At 38.2% G+C, this 22,826-nt stretch overlaps 2 protein-coding genes across 2 annotated transcripts; both read right to left on the minus strand.

Annotated features, from left to right (window-relative positions):
- Positions 1 to 10,961: 10,961 nt before the first annotated feature.
- Positions 10,962 to 13,388, minus strand: LOC139744994 (C-type lectin domain family 19 member A-like). The gene is made up of 2 exons (XM_071655397.1): positions 13,140 to 13,388; positions 10,962 to 11,135 (listed from the first exon to the last, which is right to left on the minus strand). The coding sequence occupies exons 1-2, from the start codon at positions 13,386 to 13,388 to the stop codon at positions 10,962 to 10,964; spliced, it is 423 nt and encodes a 140-aa protein (XP_071511498.1).
- A 4,286-nt stretch (positions 13,389 to 17,674) lies between these two features.
- On the minus strand, positions 17,675 to 21,585 carry LOC139744995 (alpha-N-acetylgalactosamine-specific lectin-like). Its single transcript, XM_071655398.1, has 2 exons — positions 21,334 to 21,585; positions 17,675 to 17,884 (listed from the first exon to the last, which is right to left on the minus strand). The coding sequence occupies exons 1-2, from the start codon at positions 21,583 to 21,585 to the stop codon at positions 17,675 to 17,677; spliced, it is 462 nt and encodes a 153-aa protein (XP_071511499.1).
- Positions 21,586 to 22,826: the final 1,241 nt, after the last annotated feature.

The following is a 22,826-nucleotide window of genomic DNA, read 5'->3' on the forward strand; positions in this document are numbered from 1 at the left end:
AGAGCTGTAGGTAAGGAGCAAAGAATCAAATCTACAAAGAAAAAGTGGTCTCTTTTCCTGTAGAAGTTGTGTATGTGCAATGAGAAAGAATGATCAATCAAAGCGAACATTGCTTTGTTTAGGACGGCAAGCCTATAGTTTCACTCCATCTTTCGCATACATTCTTAGTTAAATATTTGCTTATTTATTTGGTAATTATGAACTTTGTCAATGTATGGGCATGTTTACATTTACTGACTTTCTTCGAATCATGTACACTACACAGTACTTATGTTATTTTCAATTACATCATTGAAAAATTATTTAGTTACTATGAATTATGTTGAAGAAAATTAAATCAAACAAGCAATATTGTACTTTATACTTTTGTTTGGGAATGAAATGAAAGGAATTGAATGAATTGAAATGAAACAAACAAACAAGGAGTGAAATTTGATGAAACTCGCCTACGCGGTTTGCTTGGAGTAAAGGACCCAAGACGGTGACGCGCGAATTAAAACTCATCACTGCAAGAAGATATAGCTTGCTAACACTCGCTAGTTTGCTATTAGACAAGAAGTGTCGGTATAAGGAGACTTGCCAAAACCTCGCGCATTGCTAAGAATGAGAGGGCGAGGAGGCGACCCGATAGACTTGTCTTACCGACGTTCCTTTGTTTTGTGTAATTGTTTTGCCTCCTCAGAGAGTTGTAGCAAATAACCTTCTCTTTATGTGCCATGGTGAACACCCCCTGTGTGTCACGTTATTCTGAGACACCAACATAGTCATGCTTTTCAAAAACATTTTGTTGCGTTTTTTTTTTCAAATTTATGTAACTTTTATAGATCGCTGTTACCCTGGACATACAGTGAGCAAAGTTGTATACATTATAGAGAAACTGCCAAGGGTTGCTTTGATGAAAATGGTAGGACAAATCTATTATTGTTTTTCTTTCAACTGACAGTAGCTACATTATTGTAGAGACATGATTTTTGCATAGCAAAGCAAAATCAGAAACCTAGAATTTACTCGCAAATCCTATCGGTGACAAAGATTGATAGCTAATCACCACATTAAAAAAAAATAATAATAATGCAAGCCACATTATTGTAACGGTTTAGCACGTTGTTTAGCGAGAAACGCTTTCATTACTCTGTGGTATTTGGCGATTTATCGATTGGTTTCAGCGGGTTTCTGTGTTTGAGAAGAATATGGACTGAGTCGGCATGCGAACACGGCACATAAAGAGCTTGTCTCCACTTCCTTAAAATGTGCCTGCTTGAGTATAAAGTATCACCAAATTATCATCTCGCCATTATTATGTTGCATAAAATTTTCTTAATGTCCACGTCAACCGGGAAAACAAAATAACAGACCTGGTAAGAATAAGCGGTACTTCTGATCAATGTTTCGTTGTATCAAACGTGACTTTTTCTAACTTAAGTCCAATTTTAGGAGATTTTCTTTTTCATTAGGCTGACGAAAAAGAGGAGTATACACAACCTAGATATATTAATGCATTGGTGCTGGAAAATTCGTATTCGCACCAAGTCCTCGTATTAACTAACCCGGAACGGGGTGACAGGGCCTCTATTATGATGACACATATTATAAAATGGGTTCAAGAATGTAGCCAATAGGAAGCGCTGAAATGAGTCACGTGTGCTTTGGTTATTCGAGTCCCATCGCACTGCGTGTTAAATCCTATTGCCGATCGTCTGTGCGCGTGGCGGCTCCTTTGAATTGCATGCATACGTCTACGCGCTGTCAATCCTGTAAACAACTTCTAGTTCGGGCTGCCGGCCGGCCGGCCTTTCTTCCCTTGTGCATAACATGTGTGGCGTACGTATACGTACAGTACAGTAGACCAAGCGTTGTGGGACCGAGCGCGTACATGGAGTCACTTTGAAGGGCAAATCCAACGATTTAGCAGGTTAATTCTCACGCCATTTTCAGAGTATGTTGTCTAGTAGGCCTATATGAGGAGTCTATATCAAGTCTTTAAGGTAAAGGGTGCATATTCTATGTAAAATAAGTAAGTTTTCATGCGGAAACTTAAGTGTTCGGAAACCCAACCCCCCATCATACTTATACTGTATGTGCGGGATTTCCGAGTGCGACGTGCGTAAATGTTTGGGACGAACATCTTCGGACGTCTTTACCCACAAAGGTACGTGAAAAACGCTGAAAAATGCTGTTAGTTTTCGAATTTTCGACCCATTTTATAAAACAAATGATACACAGGATTATTTCGTGGCGTTAGTGGAGATGCAGCTCACTCTCGGGTATTTACAATGTAGTGCATGTTTCACAATTGTAAATACCCTCGAGTGCGCTATACGCCTCCACTGACGCAATCTATCCTGTGCATCATTTTTATACTATTAATACATTGTAACAATTTACAGGGTACTTATATAATGCGCCAATTCCATGTAACTATCGTGCTCAAGGCGCAGAAGGAAAAGTGAGTTATAAAGTACAAAAATCATTACACAAACATGCACATGGAAATAAATGAAATAATGTTGATGATAGGAAAAAAAATCATAATATAAAATTCAACTGGAAAGCGGTTACCTACCTGAATATTGACTTTGGAAAGTTGACTGTCACGGTGCAGCTCAGTTGGGTAGTCTTGAGTTGAATGACACGATCCGCCTTGGCTCTTCATTTTAATCAGCATTCGACACTTGAAACAACGCAGTTCTTTATCTCTCACAAAAGCAAGCAACCTGCGATGTTCTCACAAATACAGGCATTCATAGACATTATGTGTCAATATTCCAGCTAGGAAAAGTTTACCATCAATTTACAAACAATGGAATGCATGTGACTCGCGCACGCCAAAGTAAACGTGCCTATACAAAAAGACACACATACTGACAGATGTACATACACACACGTATTTCTACAAGCGCACACTACAACAAAAAAGGGAAAATCGATACATATTGACATGATATATTATATACACATGCTTGTAATATGAAATATTCCTGTATTAAACTTTGCCATAAGTATACAAACCAGTGCCCTTCTACTTCAATATAAAGTCCACCAAAATGTAAAAGTAATTGATGACTTAGATTTGATTGCCAATAAGTCTCTGCGTGTACAATCAACTTTGGGTGAAATAGAATCGAATCGTTTTGATGCACTTTGCTCTGAATTGTCTAATTCTGAATGCTCGACATCCAGAAATAACCCAATTATATATGCGTTGATATAATGACATTTTCAAGGGTGACAACATCATTCGGCAAGAGTAACTCCACTCGTTTCAATGTATAAGAATGGTTCTCATCTTTCTTTCCTTAGAATTGTGTGTCTCCGTATGTGCAAGATCTCTAATCATCCTCCTTCATTTTGTGTATCATTGCTTCCCAAAGCGTGACGATATGGGTTGGATGCTGAATAAAAATCTTCCAAAGCACCATTGACTTCCTAGTAAAGGGTGACGAGAACAGACGGCAAGGATGACAACATGAGCTGAGGCGCCAAAAAGCAATTTCATATGCGTCATTCAATGCCAATTCATGGTTGAGGAGAACCCCCCCCCCCCAAAAAAAAAAAAAAAAAAAAAAAATTCAAGAAATTGTTTCCTGTTGGAACCTCTGCAGTCACTTTCCCTTTTCTGCATTTATGAGATTTCACATGATTTCATAGGATTCATGTAATTCCATTTGTCCTTTCGTTATTTTTCAGAGTAAATTTGCCTAAGAACTACAACTATTATCTTGCCATGATGTATAGTCATCGGCGGAATATTCCAGGCATGTGCAGCATTCAAACAAACTAGAACCTGATTTGTTAACAATTAATTAATGGCGGGGCTTTTATCTAGATATTGACCTCTACCTCCCCCTTCACTCTTTTAGCGGTTTGCGAGCTTTGAAGCAAAGGTCTGCTAGCTTTAGCCAAAAGTTTGCCAGTCAATGCAGCTTGGGTGTCCATTTGGATGGATCGTTTTGTAGAAGTGGATATCTTCAGGGGAGCTGTTCGTTATTCCGAAGGTTCGCTATTTCGAAGGTTCGTCATTCCGAAGGGTCGTTTATCCGAAACACACAAATTCCCCATACCTAGAGGTTCGTTAGTCCGAACATTTGTGGCGTTATTCTGAAGGTTCGTTATTCCGAAGATTCGTTTATCCGAAAATGAAATTCGGAACAATGAACCTTCGGAATAACGAATCTTCGGAATAAATAGCCTCCGAATAACGAACCTTCGGAATAACGAGCTGTAACCAAATTCAGTTGGGGGATGAAGATGAAAGTGGGGAGAGGTGACGAATCATTAAATTGGGCAATTCTCTATAGCGACAGGAAGGATAAAAAGGTGGTATAGACAATAGAGAGTAATAAGGATTATGATGATGATGATGATCATGATAATGATGATAATGATGATGACGACGGTGGTGGTGGCGGTTGTGGTAGTAGTTACGGATTGCAATACTCTCAACCAGGTGTGTCTCTAAATCACTTAGTTGGGCTTGTCACTATCATAGCATGGGAAGATACCCATTTCTTTACCACTACCAAGAGGAATTATTAGCCCAAGGAAAAACAAACAAATACACAAACACACAAACACCAATTTAATGTTACGAATTCGTTGTCTTGTTGGAATTCTCTACAGTCTCTTTCCCTTTCCTTCATATTCTGAGACAGTGGAGCTGTGAGAATTGGCAGATGCAACGCTATCAAAATTGATACACTATTAAAACGCGTTAACCATTAATCGGTGGCGGCAGTTGTTATCTGTGCAGATATTGCCCCCGCCCAAGACATTTTAGGCGGTTTGCCAACCTTGGCTAAAAGTTTGCCACGTATTACGTGAGTTCAATCTAGAGCTGTTGAAGTCTGCTTATCCGGATGGGAAAGTGAGATGTATAGGTCATGCAAGTGGCGAGCGAGAGGTAAGACACCATCCAACGCTGTGTAATGGTGTATATCCACCATTAACTACGACCAGCAGCCCCATAAGCATAGCGTAATGGGGCTGCGCACTGTAACATTTAGGATTATGACAGATTACTACAGCGGACGAATATCAACTTAAAATCGAAAAATTTCTTCAATTTGGAGTCTTATTAGTAAAGTTGAAGTATTGACAACAGGGTTCGTGCAACGTTTAGTTCTGCCAATATAGTCCCTTTCTGTTCGAATTGATGACTTAATATGACTCAGTCCAGAGGAACCTGGGAGAGCTACACTGAATCGACTGCCAGCGCATGCGCACACATCACATGCGCACAAACCCAAATCCATTGACTGGATAAGATGTCTGTGTGCGCATGCGCTGGCCGTCAATTCAGTGTAGTTCTCCCAGGTTCCTCTGGATCGAGTCACATTAAGTCATCAATTTGAACAGAAAGGGACTATTGGCAGAACTAAACGTTGCACGAACCCTGTTGTCAATACTTCAACTTCACTGGTAAGTCTTCAAATTGGAGACATTTTTCGATTTGAAGTTGATATATTTTGTCCGCTATACTAATCTGTCATGATCATAAATGCTACAGTGCGCAGCCCCATTACGCTATGCGTATGGGGCTGCATGGATTGTAGCCACGATAAGAAAGGACAAGTTGGGGATTTAACACTTAAAGACAGGAATTTTTCCAGCGATTGGCCTGGCATGCACGGTTCCGCTCCTATCATTGTCTCAGCATTGTCAGAATACGCTGTGTACCATGGCTGAATGAGGCAAATTATACAAAACAAGAACAATGAAAAAACAAAAACAACAAAATAAAATGAAAAAAAAAAAACCCGCAAAAATGTCCAAGGCAGATCGAAATTGAAACCTGACTTTTAAGTCTCGGTGGGTACATTGATACCACTTCTTTCTCGGCATGCACTTAATCCCTCCGAACTTTACCTACTTTTAACGGAATAGTTTTGATGAGATCTAATTTCAGATTTTTTTTTTTTCTGCAAGATTGATGCATATATACACTCCCACCTGTGTAATTATTCCCTGCCGTCTCTGCCTCTTTCTCTGTAGTTATCAGTTCCGCTATTGTTTTGATCATCATTATTATTTTCTATTTGTGTATATGATATCCATGTTTTGTATCTTGTCCCCAGTCTTGACAAAGGGCAGGAAGCCCGAAAGCTTGAGTAAACTCACTTCTTGTGAGGATTAAGCAACGTGTACCGCCTCTTTACTCTCGTTTATATATATATATATATATATATATATATATATATATATACACAATGAAAACAAGTTCTATGTTATACCCCACTAAATAATTATAACATTGTTTTTGTGAAAAAAAATTGTACTTACTAGTACAGCTGTCATGGCGATGGAGTGGAATTTCTTGTCTGCTCCTCCTACTTCTTTCTCCTCGTACTTCGCTGGTTGTGGTGTAAGTAATTGTGTTCCCGTTTCTTGCTACAGTATTGCGTCTTATGTTCATGCGAGCATTTTTGTCTCTCTTCTTCTGCGGGACCACCTGTGTGTCTATGTTGTTTTAGTCACCTTATTTTCCTGGTATATACAGCAAATACTGTTTCTGATGTAAAATGCTACTACAAGTTTTGTAATTTTTATGTACTTTATTTTCAACACCAATTTCAGTTTACGCGAGCTTTCGTGGATTGCAACGAGGCCTACATACTGTTGCGTCACTTAAACCCAACATTTCATAGACTTGAGCTGGTCGTTTTACGGAATACGTTACGATGGAACGTATTATGTAAATGCTTGGTGCAAACCATATAAACCTATGGATTAACATAAAAGCAGACTGTGAATTATGATTCAACACTTGCGTTGACAAAATTATATGAAGAGTTTGCTCGTAAAAACCGATAAGTCCATATTTGCCAAATGGAGATATTTGCGATTAAAGGTCGAGAAAAATAAAGAGAATAATAAGAAATGTTTTGCTTCTTTTGACCATTACTTCAAAAATATACTTTTGTATGTAGTGACCAATATAACATTTAAAATCTTAAAAAATGGACTTATCGGTTTTTGCGAACAAACTCTTCATATCTTTTCATAATGATAACGTCTTCAGTTTCAAATTGTTTTTCAATTTCATTCGAGACTTTGTAGGCCTACACGTAGACATCCATCAGAACGCACACACACACACACACACACACACACACACACTCACACAAACATACATACACACCCTCATACACCTTTACACACATACACACTAACATACATACATTCAGATTGATGCCTGTAATCATTATACATGTACTTGATGTGTCATGGTTCTGTGTGTACATAAGCATGGCGGTGTGGATGTAGGTAGGTATCGAAGAGTTGAAATAGGCGCTGCTAAAGTTTTGAAGATGTTGTCATTTATAGGTCACTGGATACTATATGACACAACCACTCACATGAAATCAAATTTTGCTTGCCTACCTACCATTATCCTGAAATATATCGACAGAAACTAATCCGCAACTTTATGATTTGTCTGGGTGCCAAAGGCTGAACCTTGTTTCAGTGCCGCCCATTTTTAAAGGTGTTTTACCATTTTTCCCCCCTGAGTGCTGAATCCGAAAATGGATGATGTATCTAATGCATCATCTGATCATTGAGGGTTTTGAGATATTAGTGTTGGTCGCCAAAATGACCGCCAAAGACTTCAATTCCTATCATTCTGAACTAATGATGAAAAAAATGAAAGAAAAAAATTGGCTTTACTTATTTTTAGGTGCTGAATTCGAATCTGGATAATGCAAATTTGGCATCCTGGAGGAGTTTTACATTTTATGATACCGCTAAAATTGATTGTGCCCATTAAAACTACTTACAAATGGTGAAAAAAAATTGTTTTAAGAAATGGTAGTTTCAAGGGTGCTGAATCTGAACTTGGATGAAGCAACTCTTGCATCACTGAGGGTTTTGAGATATCCAAAATGGCCTCCGAAATGACATCTCAAAACCCTCAAGAATGCAAGGGATGCATCAATCCGATTCGGATTTAGCACCCTCGAAAAAGAGCAAACTCATCAATTTATTTTCTAATGTATTCACGGTTTATAAAGAAATTTTTATATTGGAATTTGAATTTCCTGCGGTCATCTGGGATACTGAGTATCTCAAAACTTTCATAGATCAACAACAGTTGCTTCAAACAGATTCGGAGTCAGCACCCAAGAAAATAGTGTAAAACTTTTAAATCATTTCCAAACTTTCACTATCTATACGAAAACATTAATATCAAAATTTAAACTTTTTCCGGCCACTTTTGATATATCAGAACGCTCAGAAGTGCCAAAATTGCATAACCCAGATTGGGATTCAGCATCCTCGAAAAGGGATAATCACGATGAATTTTCCAAATCTTTTCAATTTTTGTCATTTGTTAACGAAATGCATGGAAATCATAATATTTTTCGGCCATCTTGAATGCTTCAAATTTCTCATAGATGCAAGAGTTGCATTATCCCGATGCAGCAGCTTCCAAATAGGGCATATCATTCAAAAGGAAACATAAAAACAAAGGAAACATTGTGCGGACGGCAAAGCAAGGTTAATCCTAAAATCTGATTTTGGCACCCAGACTGATACCGTCCTGGGTGTATGGGGCGCCAAGTGTCGCATGGTCACTTTCGTTACGAAATCAGTCATTTCGTTCACAAAATGTTCATTTCCTCACGAAACGACTGATTTGATTCTAACGAAAGGGACCATGTGACACTTGGCACCCCGTACTGGTGAGGTAAATAAACAATAGCTCGGCCAATCAGCAGAACAATGAAACGAGCTTGCACATCAAAGTTAAATTTAAAAAGAACTTTCCATGTACTGCATCAGGTTTTCTTTGGTAACGTCGAGCATAAGTGTCAAAGTAACTACATATACCTCTAGACTATAATCATGATCCAATGCAACCTAGGTGTTTATCATAATTACGTTATCACGGACCAATACACCAATACGAACCTACCCACACTCAAACACACCAAAACCTGGATGGGGAGTTCGCGGTTGGGGCCCCAACGAAGTGTCTCTAGTGCCACGACTTCGTGGTAAAGAGCGAACTTGATGAGAATCCAAACGATGACTTCGAACCGTCCCGGAACCAAACTCTATTTGTGACCGTGCACCTCAAAACGAACATAAAGTCGCACACACTGATTTTGCGTGAGGACTGAAGACAAGTGAAATGGGTCAACCTAGCCGAACTTGACTTTTTCATATTTTCTGAAAGAGCAGGTCTTCTTTTACATTATGCTAAAATTTGGTATCATAAAACGGGCAGGAAAGTGTGTTTTTTAGCAGTTTATCTCGAACATTTTTGATAGAATAGTGTGATTAGGTGTGTCTTCAGACTCCCTTTTTCATTTCTGAAAAAAACCTTGTCCACACTCTTCACTTTCAACTCTAATAACTTTTGAAAGGATAGTGCTACTGCTGTGAAAGTTGGCATTAATTATGGACAGAATGTGTTAATGAGGCATGCTTAATTTCAGTTTAATCTGATAATCCCTTCATTGTTGTTACTCTGGTGGTTTACTTCCTGTTTTTTTGTCCCATTCATCGCACAGCCAGCACGGTTTGGGAAAGATTAAGCGCTTGAATAGACACTGTACTTCAGAGCCTCTTTTCTCAGTTCACACTTTTCCTGAGTTTGTGCTTTCTTTCCAATATTTAGATAGGTTAGGAGAGTCCATTTGATTTGAGTTATACATCATTTTAAAGCTTAAAGTCTGCTCTTTCAGAATATGGTCATAACTAAAAAAGCATGTCTGGCGACTTTTTGTTTGTTTTGAGGGGCAGTGTCACATTTTGAAGAACACCAAACCAGGTGTTTGTTTCTATAACCGTATTCTTCGTGACACAAAAACTATTTCCTGTACATCCGCATCCATAATCTACACGCTCGCATGTTCATCATCCGTGTACATCTAAATAAGATATGCACTCGGAATGAAAACGTACAATATGTTACCAACTTATCACTTTCACTTCATTTATGAGCCAATTAATGAGTATTAATGTGTGGATATAAGCCCTATATATTCTTTGACCAAATAGCATACCGATATCAATGCATAAATCATAACCGAGTATAATCCTTGGCGGATCCAGGAATTCCGTTAAAGGGGGGGGGGACAAAACAGATAATTATCTGTTGCCACTTCCGAGTTTAATCAGCTGACAAAATAAAAACGAAATGCTTCCGTGCATTTTTACTACTTCCGGGTTTCAACTGCTGACAAACAAAACAACAACAACAACAACAACAACAACAAAACAAACAAACAAACAATACAAAACAACAGCAACTGCAATATATGAAACTGGCATGTTGGTACCTTTCCAAAACTATGATTTCCTAAACCTACTATGGAAATCGGGACATGTCACACTAAAACCGCATTAATTCACAATACCTTCCATGTGCGATTTTGCATGGATAGCTGTACACATTTAGCTCGGTCCATGCATGCGAGCTTTGCTTCTCGTAGTTATGACGTCTGCATAATTGCCATTACTGTAAATTAGATTGGAAACGACTTTGGCGAGGAAACACTCTCAAACTGTTATGTTTGTCATGTTATTTCATCATAAGTATACGTATATAGTGGAAGACGAATGTTTCACACTAGCGGGTAACAGTTTATCTTTTGAAAAAATGAAACAGTTTAAAATGGCTTGGTACTTACAATCCCCTTAATAGCCAATATTTGAAAATGATAATAGAAAAAAGATACACAACTGCATCCTTGTTTAAATATGACCTCTACAAATTGTTGAGTCGGGCACGTCTATACATTAGGACCTTTGCCTTTTTGAACATGAGTGAAGTGCCTAACAAACTGGGAGAGAGAAAAAAAAATGATCAATTTCTGAAATAAGCGCATGAGTAAATTACGAAATGGTCTATAGGCGTATCTTATATAAAGACAGATTGAAGTCGACTGCTACCGTACTTTGGGCCTACATTCAAGTAATGTCACATGAAGGCCGAGGGGAGTGTCTTTTACTGATTACTCAAGTGGCTTTTTGCAGACGTAGGCCAGCATGTCACCACATGCCCTGTCGTTCCACTGCTTATTGTATTTAATGATTTGTATACAGTCCTGATTATGGTAGTTGTTCGGTTCGCCGTAATCCCACCGGAGGTAATCGACAGTGGTGCCGTCAGACCAGAAAAAGGTGTCCTCATAGGATATATCATTAGGGCTTTTTACACTTGTGTTTCTTAACCCCGGACTTTCTCTGACCCAGGACTATCGTTAGTCCCGTACCAATTTTTTCAGCTTTTTACACTCGCCAATTAGTCCCGTACTATCTCTTGTCCGGGGCTAAGGAGAAAACTGACCTTTTTACACTCGTATTTCTTAGCCCCGGACTTTCCAAACCACATGAATATTCATAATTACGCTGTGTACTGTACACGTACACGCACGCACCGGCAGCACTTGATTGCCTCGTTTCTGATTGGTCAGTGAGGGTCGGACTTCGTCTCCGTCGCTTAGCCCAGGATTATTTTTTCGTTCTGTTTACACTCACTTGCTTGGCACCGCAATTGCGGGGCTAGCACCGCAATTGCGGTGCTAACCCCTGCTATTTTGCAGGGCCAGATAGTACCGTACTATCGGTGGGGCTAGCCCACTTTGGCAAAAACGAGTGTAAACAGAAAGTGGGCTAAGGATAGTCCCGTACCAACGGTGGGGCTAAGGCCCCCCCTTAGCCCCACCGATAGTCCGGGGCTAAGCAAAAATTTACAAGTGTAAAAAGCCCTATTGAGACCAATCCAGAAACCCTAGGTATTTATCAATCAGAGATTTCAAAACAAAGGTCTTCGTTAGTACGTAGGAGTTGGGGAGGACGTCCAAGACACATAATAATGCAGATTCATAAGCGAACTTTTACGCTAATGACCCTATAAACTTATGAAGAGGTAAAACTAATCATCAAATTAGAATAAAACTAATAAAATGCAGCTCAACACACACGCACACACACATACACAAACAAACACACAAGTAATGCTGAATTACATGGCTTATTATAGAATTCTGACAGAAAACTGGACCATTTTGTTTATATATTTGTTCGTTTGTTTATTTATCTATTTATTTATTTATTTATTTATTTATTTATTTATTTATTTATTTATTTATTCATTTATTTATTTATCTAATTATCTATTTTGGGGGATGTTTTAATCTTTTTTTGCGAGGATCAGAATGCTCCTTCGTAAGGGAAATTCTTTGAGAATGTTGGAAATAGATACAAAATCAAAGCTTATGAAAGGCATCAAAGTGAAAATCTGATCGTGCGTGTTCAAAAAGAAGATAAGAATATGAAAACTGGGCTGCAATTAGTAGGGCTACCCGGCACAGATTTGTCATAAACTTGCAACTACAGTCACCAATGTACTTAGCTCTGTTACTTCTTGTTCTACAGTCAAAGATTACCTGATTTGGGAGTTTAGGCCACCTCCCCCCCCCCCTCCACTGGAGGCATGCTGCTTATCAAATAATCTATCTAATATATATATATATATCATATATATGAAGAGTTTGTTCGCAAAAACCGATAAGTCCATATTTGCCAATGGAGATATTTGCGATTAAAGGTCAAGAAAAATAAAGAGAATAATAAGAATTTTTTTTTACCATAACTTCAAAAATATACCTTTATAATAGTGACCAATACATCGTTTAAAAGGTATTATTTTGTACTTTATGACAGGGAACGTACGTCAAAATCTTCAAAAATGGACTTATCGGTTTTTGCGAACAAACTCTTCATACACACACACACACACACACACACACACACATATATATATATATACATATATATATATATATATATATATATATATATCACAATATGGGTCAACCTAGCCGAACTTGACTTTTTCATATTTTCTGAAAGAGCGGGTCTTCTTTTACATTATGCTAAAATTGGGTATCATAAAACGGGCAGAAAAGTGTGTTTTTCGGCAGTTTAAACGATGTTATATACCAAGTTTTCTGAAAAACTGTAAATGTTTGCGTGCTATGATTTAAACTAAACATATGGACAAAACGAGTTTTCTGATTCGATCTTGAAAGGCTCTGGGCGAATAAAATGCCACTATATACTGATAAATGTTCAAAGGCACAGTTGGCAAACACGTAGGGTTACTAGAACGAAGCGAAATCACCTACCGTGTCTGCGTGTGTGTTTGGCAGGACCCAAAGATCATAGACGAAGTCGTTTTCGGCCGAACTGTGAATTGACGCCAACTCTGCGCCGAAAGTACGGCAAGATGAGCCCGCTGTCGTCCACGTCTTGCGTTCGGCAATCGAGCGGTAGCAGTAGGAGTTGAACTCCGTCCAAAAGTCCGGGCAGCACCCGCAAGCGGCCATCTGCGCCCACGCGAAGACGATCAGCAAAATCACTACGGCTCGCTCCATTGCTTCAGTTCTCTTCGACGTGCTAGTACTTTTTTCATGGACATAAAGCGAAGACATGAAAACGGGGGGGGGGGGGGGGCACAAGTGGGGAGGAATCACACGTTCAAAGACCACTTGTTTAGTTCTTTGCTGTTCACTTGTGTTATCATGAAGAAAGTTTGACACAATGCATCCACCGCTATGATAATGTTATAAAATTCATCCATCGATTGATATGTAATTCCACTGGGAGACTGTTTATATCACTCGAACTTTTGAAGAGGGTTGTGCCATAACTACTTATCATTACCACAGTATCTCCAGCTCCATAGCCACCGTCCTAACACCGTTAGTTCTTCAAAGTATAGTTCTACAATGTGAATTAGGGATAGACACAATAAATGTAAAAATGTTACTCAGTATAATCAATAGTTTATTAAAATTGTTTCAAGAAAACACCGTCTACAGTTATAGTTTATTGCTAAAATTGTTATATAGTAGGATGTCTTGTAATACAACTGAACTATACATGATGCACCAAGTGTGGTAACATTTATTTAATCACTGCTCCCAATGGTAAACAGTGGCTTTAATGTATAGCTTAGCCACTCATGCACTACCAAAAATGATAATGATTTGCTTTTACAGTAAGTAAGATAAGTTTGATGGATTTCAAGCTGTGAACGTTAATAGGAATCACATTTTCTTTGCTCATTTTCCCACTTATTACTCTCTTAATATCTATCTCGAGCAAACTGGAATCTTCTTTCCCTAATTCCCTTTCAAATGAGATCTCAAGACTGGTCGATTATGTATCATCGTTGCATTCCCTTACCTTGCTCACCGCAGTAACCTTGGATGATTCCTCCTCAAGAGAGAACAGCTGAATGGTATCAGGAGCTCTCAAAGATGACTAACCTAGACGTTCATGACAAGCCGTGAAGTTTGTTTATCGTGGAATCTCACGCAAGTATAAAAAGCTGTACTCTTCCCACGACTGTGATAAGGAACAATCTCTTAGCCCTAAAAGCTATGACTTATCATATACTTCGAGATAAAGAATCCAACTGTGTCTGAGAAGTTTTCTTTCGTTCAAACGCATCTCATCAGTCTGCAAGTAGAATGAAATACGCAGCCCAGATGTTCTTTAAATTGGTTCATGCAAATTTTATCCGGCAGAGTGATTTGTACCACCTTCCAGGTATACTCTTACCACTCTTGCTATACAATTTCGATTGAAATACATGACATTTTGAATTTGCCTATAAATTTGTTTATTTTCCCATTGAATGTACAGGTACTAGGTGTTTCAAAAACATTTTCCACTTTTGATCATTAATAGTTAAAAAACTATTCTTCCGATAAAGCTGTCATTAATATGAGTAATAGCTGAATAGTGTACAAATTTGTTGAAGGTAATTTGAATGTGAAAGCATAAATCAATTTCATTAAATCTAAGATTGATTTTGAAGTAAGGTTTCAGATTTTGGTCAGATTTATCCCTCTGTACAAAAATTGAACTTTGCAAAGAAACCAATGATGTTTGTGTGAGTGTGTGCTGACAATGGCTCTGAACAATGGACATGCCTGAACCACCTGTTGACTAAACGTCAGTCTCGCGCTCCCTGCACATGAATGCTTAATCAATAATTCATGTGGATTGCCCTGGGCACTGCTAGACTCTGAATTCATGCACAGTATATAACTTAGGGTAAAATGTATGCACATGGAAAAAGTAAGCATACGTTTCCATGTGCTTGCAAACACCACATTTCATTCCAGCTGGCAATCATTTTCAAATTTTGCTTCACATATCACTAAATTTGGGATATAGATAAGCATAAATGATCTAAAGTTCCTCAATTTAATACAGCTGTCCACTAATTAAATAGTCTGATAAATTTTTCTCTTTTTCGATGAAAAGAGATCATTTTTGGTAAAGAGTTCAGCAGCATTTATCATTGGGGCGATTTGCTTCACAGTAGATTTCTTTCAGGCTCCATATACACAAGTGTATACTCTAATTGATTTTCTTTATTTCCTGTCACCATGTTTAAGATAGAACAGAAGGCATTCTTTGTAGTTTCGTTTTTCAGAAGTATTTATAGGGAGAGCACTGTCGCGACTCAACGACAGTATCGGCAGGCGTTTGACTTTACACAGATACTGCCAGAGCCTGAATAAAGACTAGTTGTGATAGTGGAATTTCTCATGAATAAATAATGAAGCATTCAAAGCCTAGCCATTGTTCAGGACCATTGTCAGGGTGTTAACCACACACTCCCATACACACCCATTGACCCCTGTGCAGAGTGAAATTTTGGACAGAGGGTTGAAAATAAAGCAAAATCTGGAACCTAACTGTGAAATTAATCATGGATTTCATGAAACTGATTTATGCTTTCATATTCAAATATACCTTCAACCAAATTGTACACTATTCAACTATCACTCATATCAATGACAGTGTTATCTGATATATAGTTTTTGAATTATTAAGCATCAAAAGTGGGAAATGTTTTTTTGAAACACCTAGTATATCCTAACACTACGGTATACAATGAATGTGGCGAATCCGTCAAAGCTCGACTTTTTTTCTGCCGAAAGCGAGTATACCCAAAAAACAAACAAACCAACAATGTTTGGCAATAGGGCCATTTTGCTCGTCCTTTCGGTATGTCATTACTAACACACACACACACACACACACACACACACACACACAAACAAACACGCACATACACCCACACACACATATATATATCCGACGTTTCTGATGAATCAGAAGTCTATTCCAAGATGCGTGTTTGATTTTAAGCATTCCTTTATCTATACATTAGCACTCATACTATAGGTTACTTAACTAAGTATCGAGATTTTAATGACAATATGAAACTTTCGAAGAGTTCATTGTGAGATGGGGAGATATTTCTTTAATTACAAAGTATAAATCGCATTTTAGCATGATATTTTGGATATATATGGCCCCGTTTGACCTTGTTGTTATTGTTGTTGTTGTTGATGTTGTTGTTGTTGTTTTCAAGCCGCTGGTATACTTCCACATAATAAAAATAAGAGCGAAAACAAATACAATGTACATGTAGACGGTTCGGAGTCAAAAAGGCGTCCACTCGATCTGGGTAGGGGATAAAAAGCAACTCAGGGCGGATCTAGCTTCTTGCTGTATGGGGATGGGAGGGGGGGGGGTTGACCTAATGACCCAAATCAGCTGACAGGCAAACAAACAAACAAGTAAACAAACAAAGGTCTTTATATTTTTTCTTGTTGCCTATTTTCACGACAAATCGGTTGAAAAACAACACCAACAAGAAAAAAAGACAAGATTCACAATGAATATTCTGGACATCAATTTTGTCGACATATCGGCTGACAAACAAACAATCAAGAAAATAGGAGTATGCTAGCATTATGCTTTAAAAATGCGTGAAAAAAATATGTCAAACAAAGCATAATATGTCAACACACAGGCCAGGAACATTCAGTGTGGGTGTGTGTACATGATAGCGTTTTTCTGTGCTCATCGTATTTTCATTTTGTAGAAAAAAAAGGGGGGGGGGCTAAACTCTGGATTTCACGGATTTGACGCTGCAACTATTGATGACGGGTTTTGAATTCATGTCATCCGCAAGCGAATTTCCATGCGAAGATTAAATGCAAAAAGTGGTTTACACAACTTTCAGCCAAACGGGACTGTGTATCGGTGGAAAAGCCATACTGGTTCCGCCAGTCGAGGTTACTTCACTCTCGGGCTTTCAACTAATCAGAATCCGGCAACCCGTTTCTGAAAAGTTCGACTGCAAAGATTACCATCTCTATGAAACATTGCCATCGACGGCAAATACGCATGGCTCTAAAGTGGAACAAATACATAAAGATGAATACCTGTACGTTTGTTTGAATGTTTGTTCGTTGTTGTTGGTTTGTTTGTTTTTTTTTTTATCCTGCCGATATCAACAAGCGAATGAGCAGCGAGTTCATTTTGTCTGACTGTGATATAATGCGTTTAATGAGGGCATATATCCAGGGGCCCTGAAAACGGTTTCGATGAGCTCAGATAGGACTGATTGCAAATACCTAATCCGTAATTTGGATTGCTAAGTTTCCGTCGTTGTCTTTGTTTGTGTTTCTTTTACTTTTTTAAATGTGTATTCTACGAAATGTACGAATGGGTGTTTTTTGACAGCAAAATGATTTTCTAAGGACGAAACATAATCAAGACAAATTATGTAATGGTACGTAAATTAACGGAATATTACACTGGGGCTAGATTTTCTTTATTGATCTTATTATTCAAGTGGCTTCTTGCAGGCGTAGGCCAACCAATCTCCACATGACCTGTCGTCCCACTGCTTAGAGTGTAAAATGGGTTGTATACAGTCCTGGTCACGGTAGTTGTTCGGTTCGCCGGGAGCCCATCGGAGGTAATCGACAGTGGTTCCATCAGACCAGAAAAAGGTGTTCTCATAGGATATGTCATTGAGACCAATCCAAAAACCCTAAAGATTGAACGATCAGAAAAGTTAAAACATGCACGTGTTGGTATAAATATGCGAATACGATGGGGAGGACGGCGACAATACAGGATCATTTTAAACGCACATTTGTGGATAAAAGAAATAAAATGCAAACCAATAAGTGCACAATGTTGAATGACCCGTAGGAAACGAATGGAAATTTCATCAATTGGCAGGCAATCTGTATGGACCCTGCAAGAAAGGGATCCTTATGTAAGAAAACAAACAAACAAACAAACAAACATTTGATAGATGTGAGTGCATAGGCTATCTTTGATTCTGTTTGTGGAGGGGAACAAAGCCGAAAACCTACACTTCCTTTAATTTTGTTTCGTTGTCCGTATGAGGATGACTTTAATTGTGCATTTTCATCCTTTATTCTAGTTTAGTTTTGCTCTGTTTTTTAGAAGGGAGTTATAAATTCGCTCTCGGCCCTCACAAAAAAAAAAACAAAAAAAAAAAACACTGGCCAGAATTCACGAAGGTGGTACAATCTTGCCCATAGCTTAAACCATGGACAAAGACCATGGGGCGTCAACTCTAGTGTCGCAAGGATCATAATTTATTATTATTATTTAGTTACGAAATCAGCCATTTCGTCGATGAAATGACCAATTCGTTAACGACATTATCATTTCATCGACGAAATGTTGTCATTTAGTTACAAAATAATCATTTCGTCTACGAAATGACTGATTTTGTAACGAAATATTTCATGCGACACTTGGCACCCCACCGTCTTTGTCCATAAACCATGGATAAGAGTGTACCACCTTCATGAATTCGAGCCAAAGGGTTAAGAAAAAACGCTCTCTACGCCTAATTCTGCAACTATTACAAATATCTTGTGCACATACATTGTATATAATTTTTTTGTTTATTTGATGGAAGTGAAAATTCTGAATCTCGAAAATCGCCCTTTAAGGCACTGTTCAAAAAAGAAAATAATACAATCACAACTGCACCGCCCCACATCTCTACAAAGTTTTTCCGACAGATGTCAACCAGAAATCAGAAAGTACATTGGTATTCTTGTAGCACCAGATCTATTTGGAGATCGAAGATATTATACAGGCTGACTCTATGAAAGGGACTGCTATATGAGAAAACGTGTAAAGCTACAGAACGAGGACACCTTGCATTAAATACAATAAACACTGATCAAGATAGATACACAATGAGTGTATGGTAGTAGCAAGAAGTTTGGATTTGACAAGCAGCGAACATTGCTGTGAACGTAGGTTATGACATTTGTCACCACCTTCATATACATAAGGATTGAGAGAATGCAGCAATATTAGTAGAACACATCAGTGAAAGTTTGAGGAAAATTGGACAATCCGTTCAAAAGTTACGAATATCTTAAGTATCTGCGCAGTCACTGCTGGAAGAGAAGACTACTACAGTGTATGATGTCACATGCGTACATCTATATAAGGAAAATAAAAGAGAATTTCACAAAACTTTACTTTTTTAATAAAGTGCACATTTCTTCGACTTGCTGCTGACGTATGTTAAGGGTAATATTATTCCCCCTGCCTTCTGAAAGAGAGAAGTCGAGTGTCCTTTTGTTATGCGAGAAAAATGGAAATGTGTTGAATTTTCTTTATTCTTTCTTTATATCGTTGTACTCATGTGACATCACAAGCTATAGTAGTCTTTTCATCCAGCCCTGACTGAGCAGAAACTTCAAAAATGCATAACTTTTTAACGGATTGTCCGATTTACGCCAAACTTTGACTGATGTGTTCTAATAATATTGCTCCATTCACTCGATCCACATGTCTATGAAGGTGAACTTGTCCTTCAAGCTTTTCCCACTTGCATCCCTTTTACGCTGTCTCTCAACTTCAATGTCTCTAAACTTCGTGACTTAATAGAGAGTAAATCAAATGATTTATATAATGGTCCATTCTTATTAAATACAAATTAACAATTTATTAGTTTTTGACCTGTTGATAATATTTAGCGCAAACATGAACTGCGGAAGATAATTATTCCTCTTTACGTACACACCTCGAGAGATAAATGAATTATATAATTTGTTCTAAAGTGAACATCGATCTACTTTACAGTCATGTTACCCGCGTTTGGGGTGAATAGCAGAGAAATAACATAGAAACAAATATGGATGGTTATAAGAACTGTCTAATTTTGACCAATTTTATGAGGAAAATGAGGTTCTGTTACCAAAACATAACGTCACTCTTACAAGCACTGAGCATAACAGAGACAGAGGAAAAAAAATGTCTTTGAATTGCAAAGTGGATAAGGCTATACAAATGTCATGGTTTTTTGCTTTGCTTGACCATAATGTTGATTTTATTATAAAACCCGGCGAGTTTAAATGCCCAACCTCCTACATGCTATGTTGCATCTGAAATATTTAATCTCATATCTATAAACTGCTTTATTCTGCTGCCTGTAATACATAACCATTTTATACGTGAGAAATAACTTGGGATTCATGAATAGAAATAGCTGGGAAGTTTAGCGTTTGCAGAATATTAGGTTTTATAATAATCGATAAAAATCAACTACGTACCATATAGTCGGCGAATTTATAGGCGACCGCAAAGACGTATCAAAATTCATAATGATAGGGCCTATTATATCATAATTATATATATTATACACTCTTAAAACATCCGAGTCAGAACTGTCCCAGAACTGGGTCCGTTGGGGTCATACACCGTTCCGGGTCAGAAATGACAAGGAATGGGGTCACATATGACCCATTCAGAGTCATGAATTGGGTCAGGGTGACCCCATTTGGGGTCTTCATTACCAAATTCCAAGTCATTTTTTACCCGGAACGGTATATGACCCCAACGGACCCAGTTCCGGGTCAGTTCTAACTCGGATGTTTGAAGAGTGTATACATAAGCACACACATACATCATATTGACCCTTGTTTTTGTGATTATATCAATCACCTGGCGATAGAAACTAGTTATAATCATGCCATTTAAGTATTATAGTGAGTAGAATAACGGGAATATCACAATACACTATTACTTCCATTGTTATCTCTATAACAAATCTCACTGTATCACCCATGTAATCGCAATAATTACTGATCAATGCGGGGTTGCTCTTTATCCTATCACCGTGGTTCATCTTTGTCGTTCTTTTTCTAGGATCTACCGAAAGGTCCTTCTTTTATCCCTCCGCACTCGTCTCTCTAGCTCTCTCTCTCTCTCTCTCTCTCTCTTACTCTCTCTCTCTCCCTCTCTCTCCCTTTCTCTCTCTCTCTCTCTCTCTCTCTGGTATATTCAAAGTTGCAATGTTTGATGACAAATCTATTCCAAACCACTTATGCATTTACACGTGTATACTATACTGCATAGATGTTGTGAGAGAAGAGTCATGAATGCTAAGTGGCAGGAGCAAAGGCATTCTTTGAAAGATGAGTAAAGCAGAGAACTTACCGTATTTGGGCTTCGGTTCTGCATGCGCCAAAGATCGTAAACGAAGATGTTCTCCTCCTCGCTGTGGATCGACACCAACTCGGCTCCGTAGTTACGGCAGCCGGTACCGGCATCTTGCCAGTTCGCCGGTGTCCCGATGATACGGTAGCAGTACGAACCGTGCTGCATCCAAAGCCTTTCGCAGCACTTCGACACGCATGGCTGAGCAATGCATGCGGTCAGGATAAAGAGAATGGCGAGATGTTTCCCCATGACTTCTTCTGAACTAACGCCTAGCTGGGAAAGGAAACAGTAAAGGAAATAAGGACTTATTTTCCGGGTTATTATCAGGCTATAGACAGGATTAAAAAAAAGAACAGTTAGAACAAAAAAAAAAGATAAATGAGTGAATGAATTGTTCGAAAAATTAAATGTGACATTTTAATTTAATAATCAAATGCAAAGGAATTCAAGATGTTTCATTACTTGATTCAAAGTGGAAAATACATAACATAGATAGAGTGTGCTATACTAAGTCAGGTAAATGGGCTTGATCTTCCTAAATAATCTAAAAAAAATACCTACAACTGGAGGATCATGCAACCTACAAAAGTTATAATTATGAGGTCAGTCAATAAAGTTTATGAGCACTTTCGAACACCCAAGTAGAGAGGCCTGATAAGCAAAGACATGACGATGCTATTTTGCAATATTATATAGTTGAAAGCCAGATGATGAAGACAAGACTCTAATCAATTTGCTTCAAGATAAATTGCAGAAATCATCATTTTTTTTTGCGACCCTCGAAGCACCAATATTTCAACCATGCATGCTGTGCAAAGTCAAATCACGCACCTCCGAATTATAAACGCAAAGCACAGGCGAAGCACATCGAAATCCTCATTACTACCAATCTAGGAAGTAAGCCTAATTGTCAAATTTGACATCCAACAACTACTTTCATCACCATACACATTCAATATCAAATAATTGATCCATCCACTTACCCAATTTCTCTGAAAACGACGTGTGATGCGTTTTCCTGAGCCACAACGGGGTTAATGACAAAAACAAAAAGTGAGATTATCTTTCTTGGCATGAAGCCCGGTTTCTGTCTTATCACCCTGCGACGTTGGAAAGCCTGCACACATTCCCATGTTAAAATGTTAAACTTATCTCTCGGTTGCAAAATAACCAAGTCATCACACTCGAAGAGACGAGAGATAGTCGTGAAACAAGTCAGAGATGGCATCCGATTTCCACTGAGAAGGTCTCCAGCAACTACCTAGTGTTTTTTTTATTATTATTTATCTAAAACCACAGATTTCTGTCTTTCTTGAACAACATAATTATTTTCCAACTATCAAAATAATAATTTGGTTATTTTATTCAGGCGTTCACAAATGGAATACTATTTTTTTCACGTTGCTTTCTTCAATTCGAGCTTAAAAATAAACTTTTGTGTGACTGACTGCATAAAATCGCCTTTGGTCAGTCTTTTGACACAGAGCAAT

The sequence above is a fragment of the Diadema antillarum genome, unplaced genomic scaffold (genome assembly GCF_040938485.1).
Source record: "Diadema antillarum isolate AM-2024a unplaced genomic scaffold, OU_Dant_1.0 seq00001225_RagTag, whole genome shotgun sequence".
NCBI classification, from domain to species: Eukaryota; Metazoa; Echinodermata; class Echinoidea; order Diadematoida; family Diadematidae; genus Diadema; species Diadema antillarum.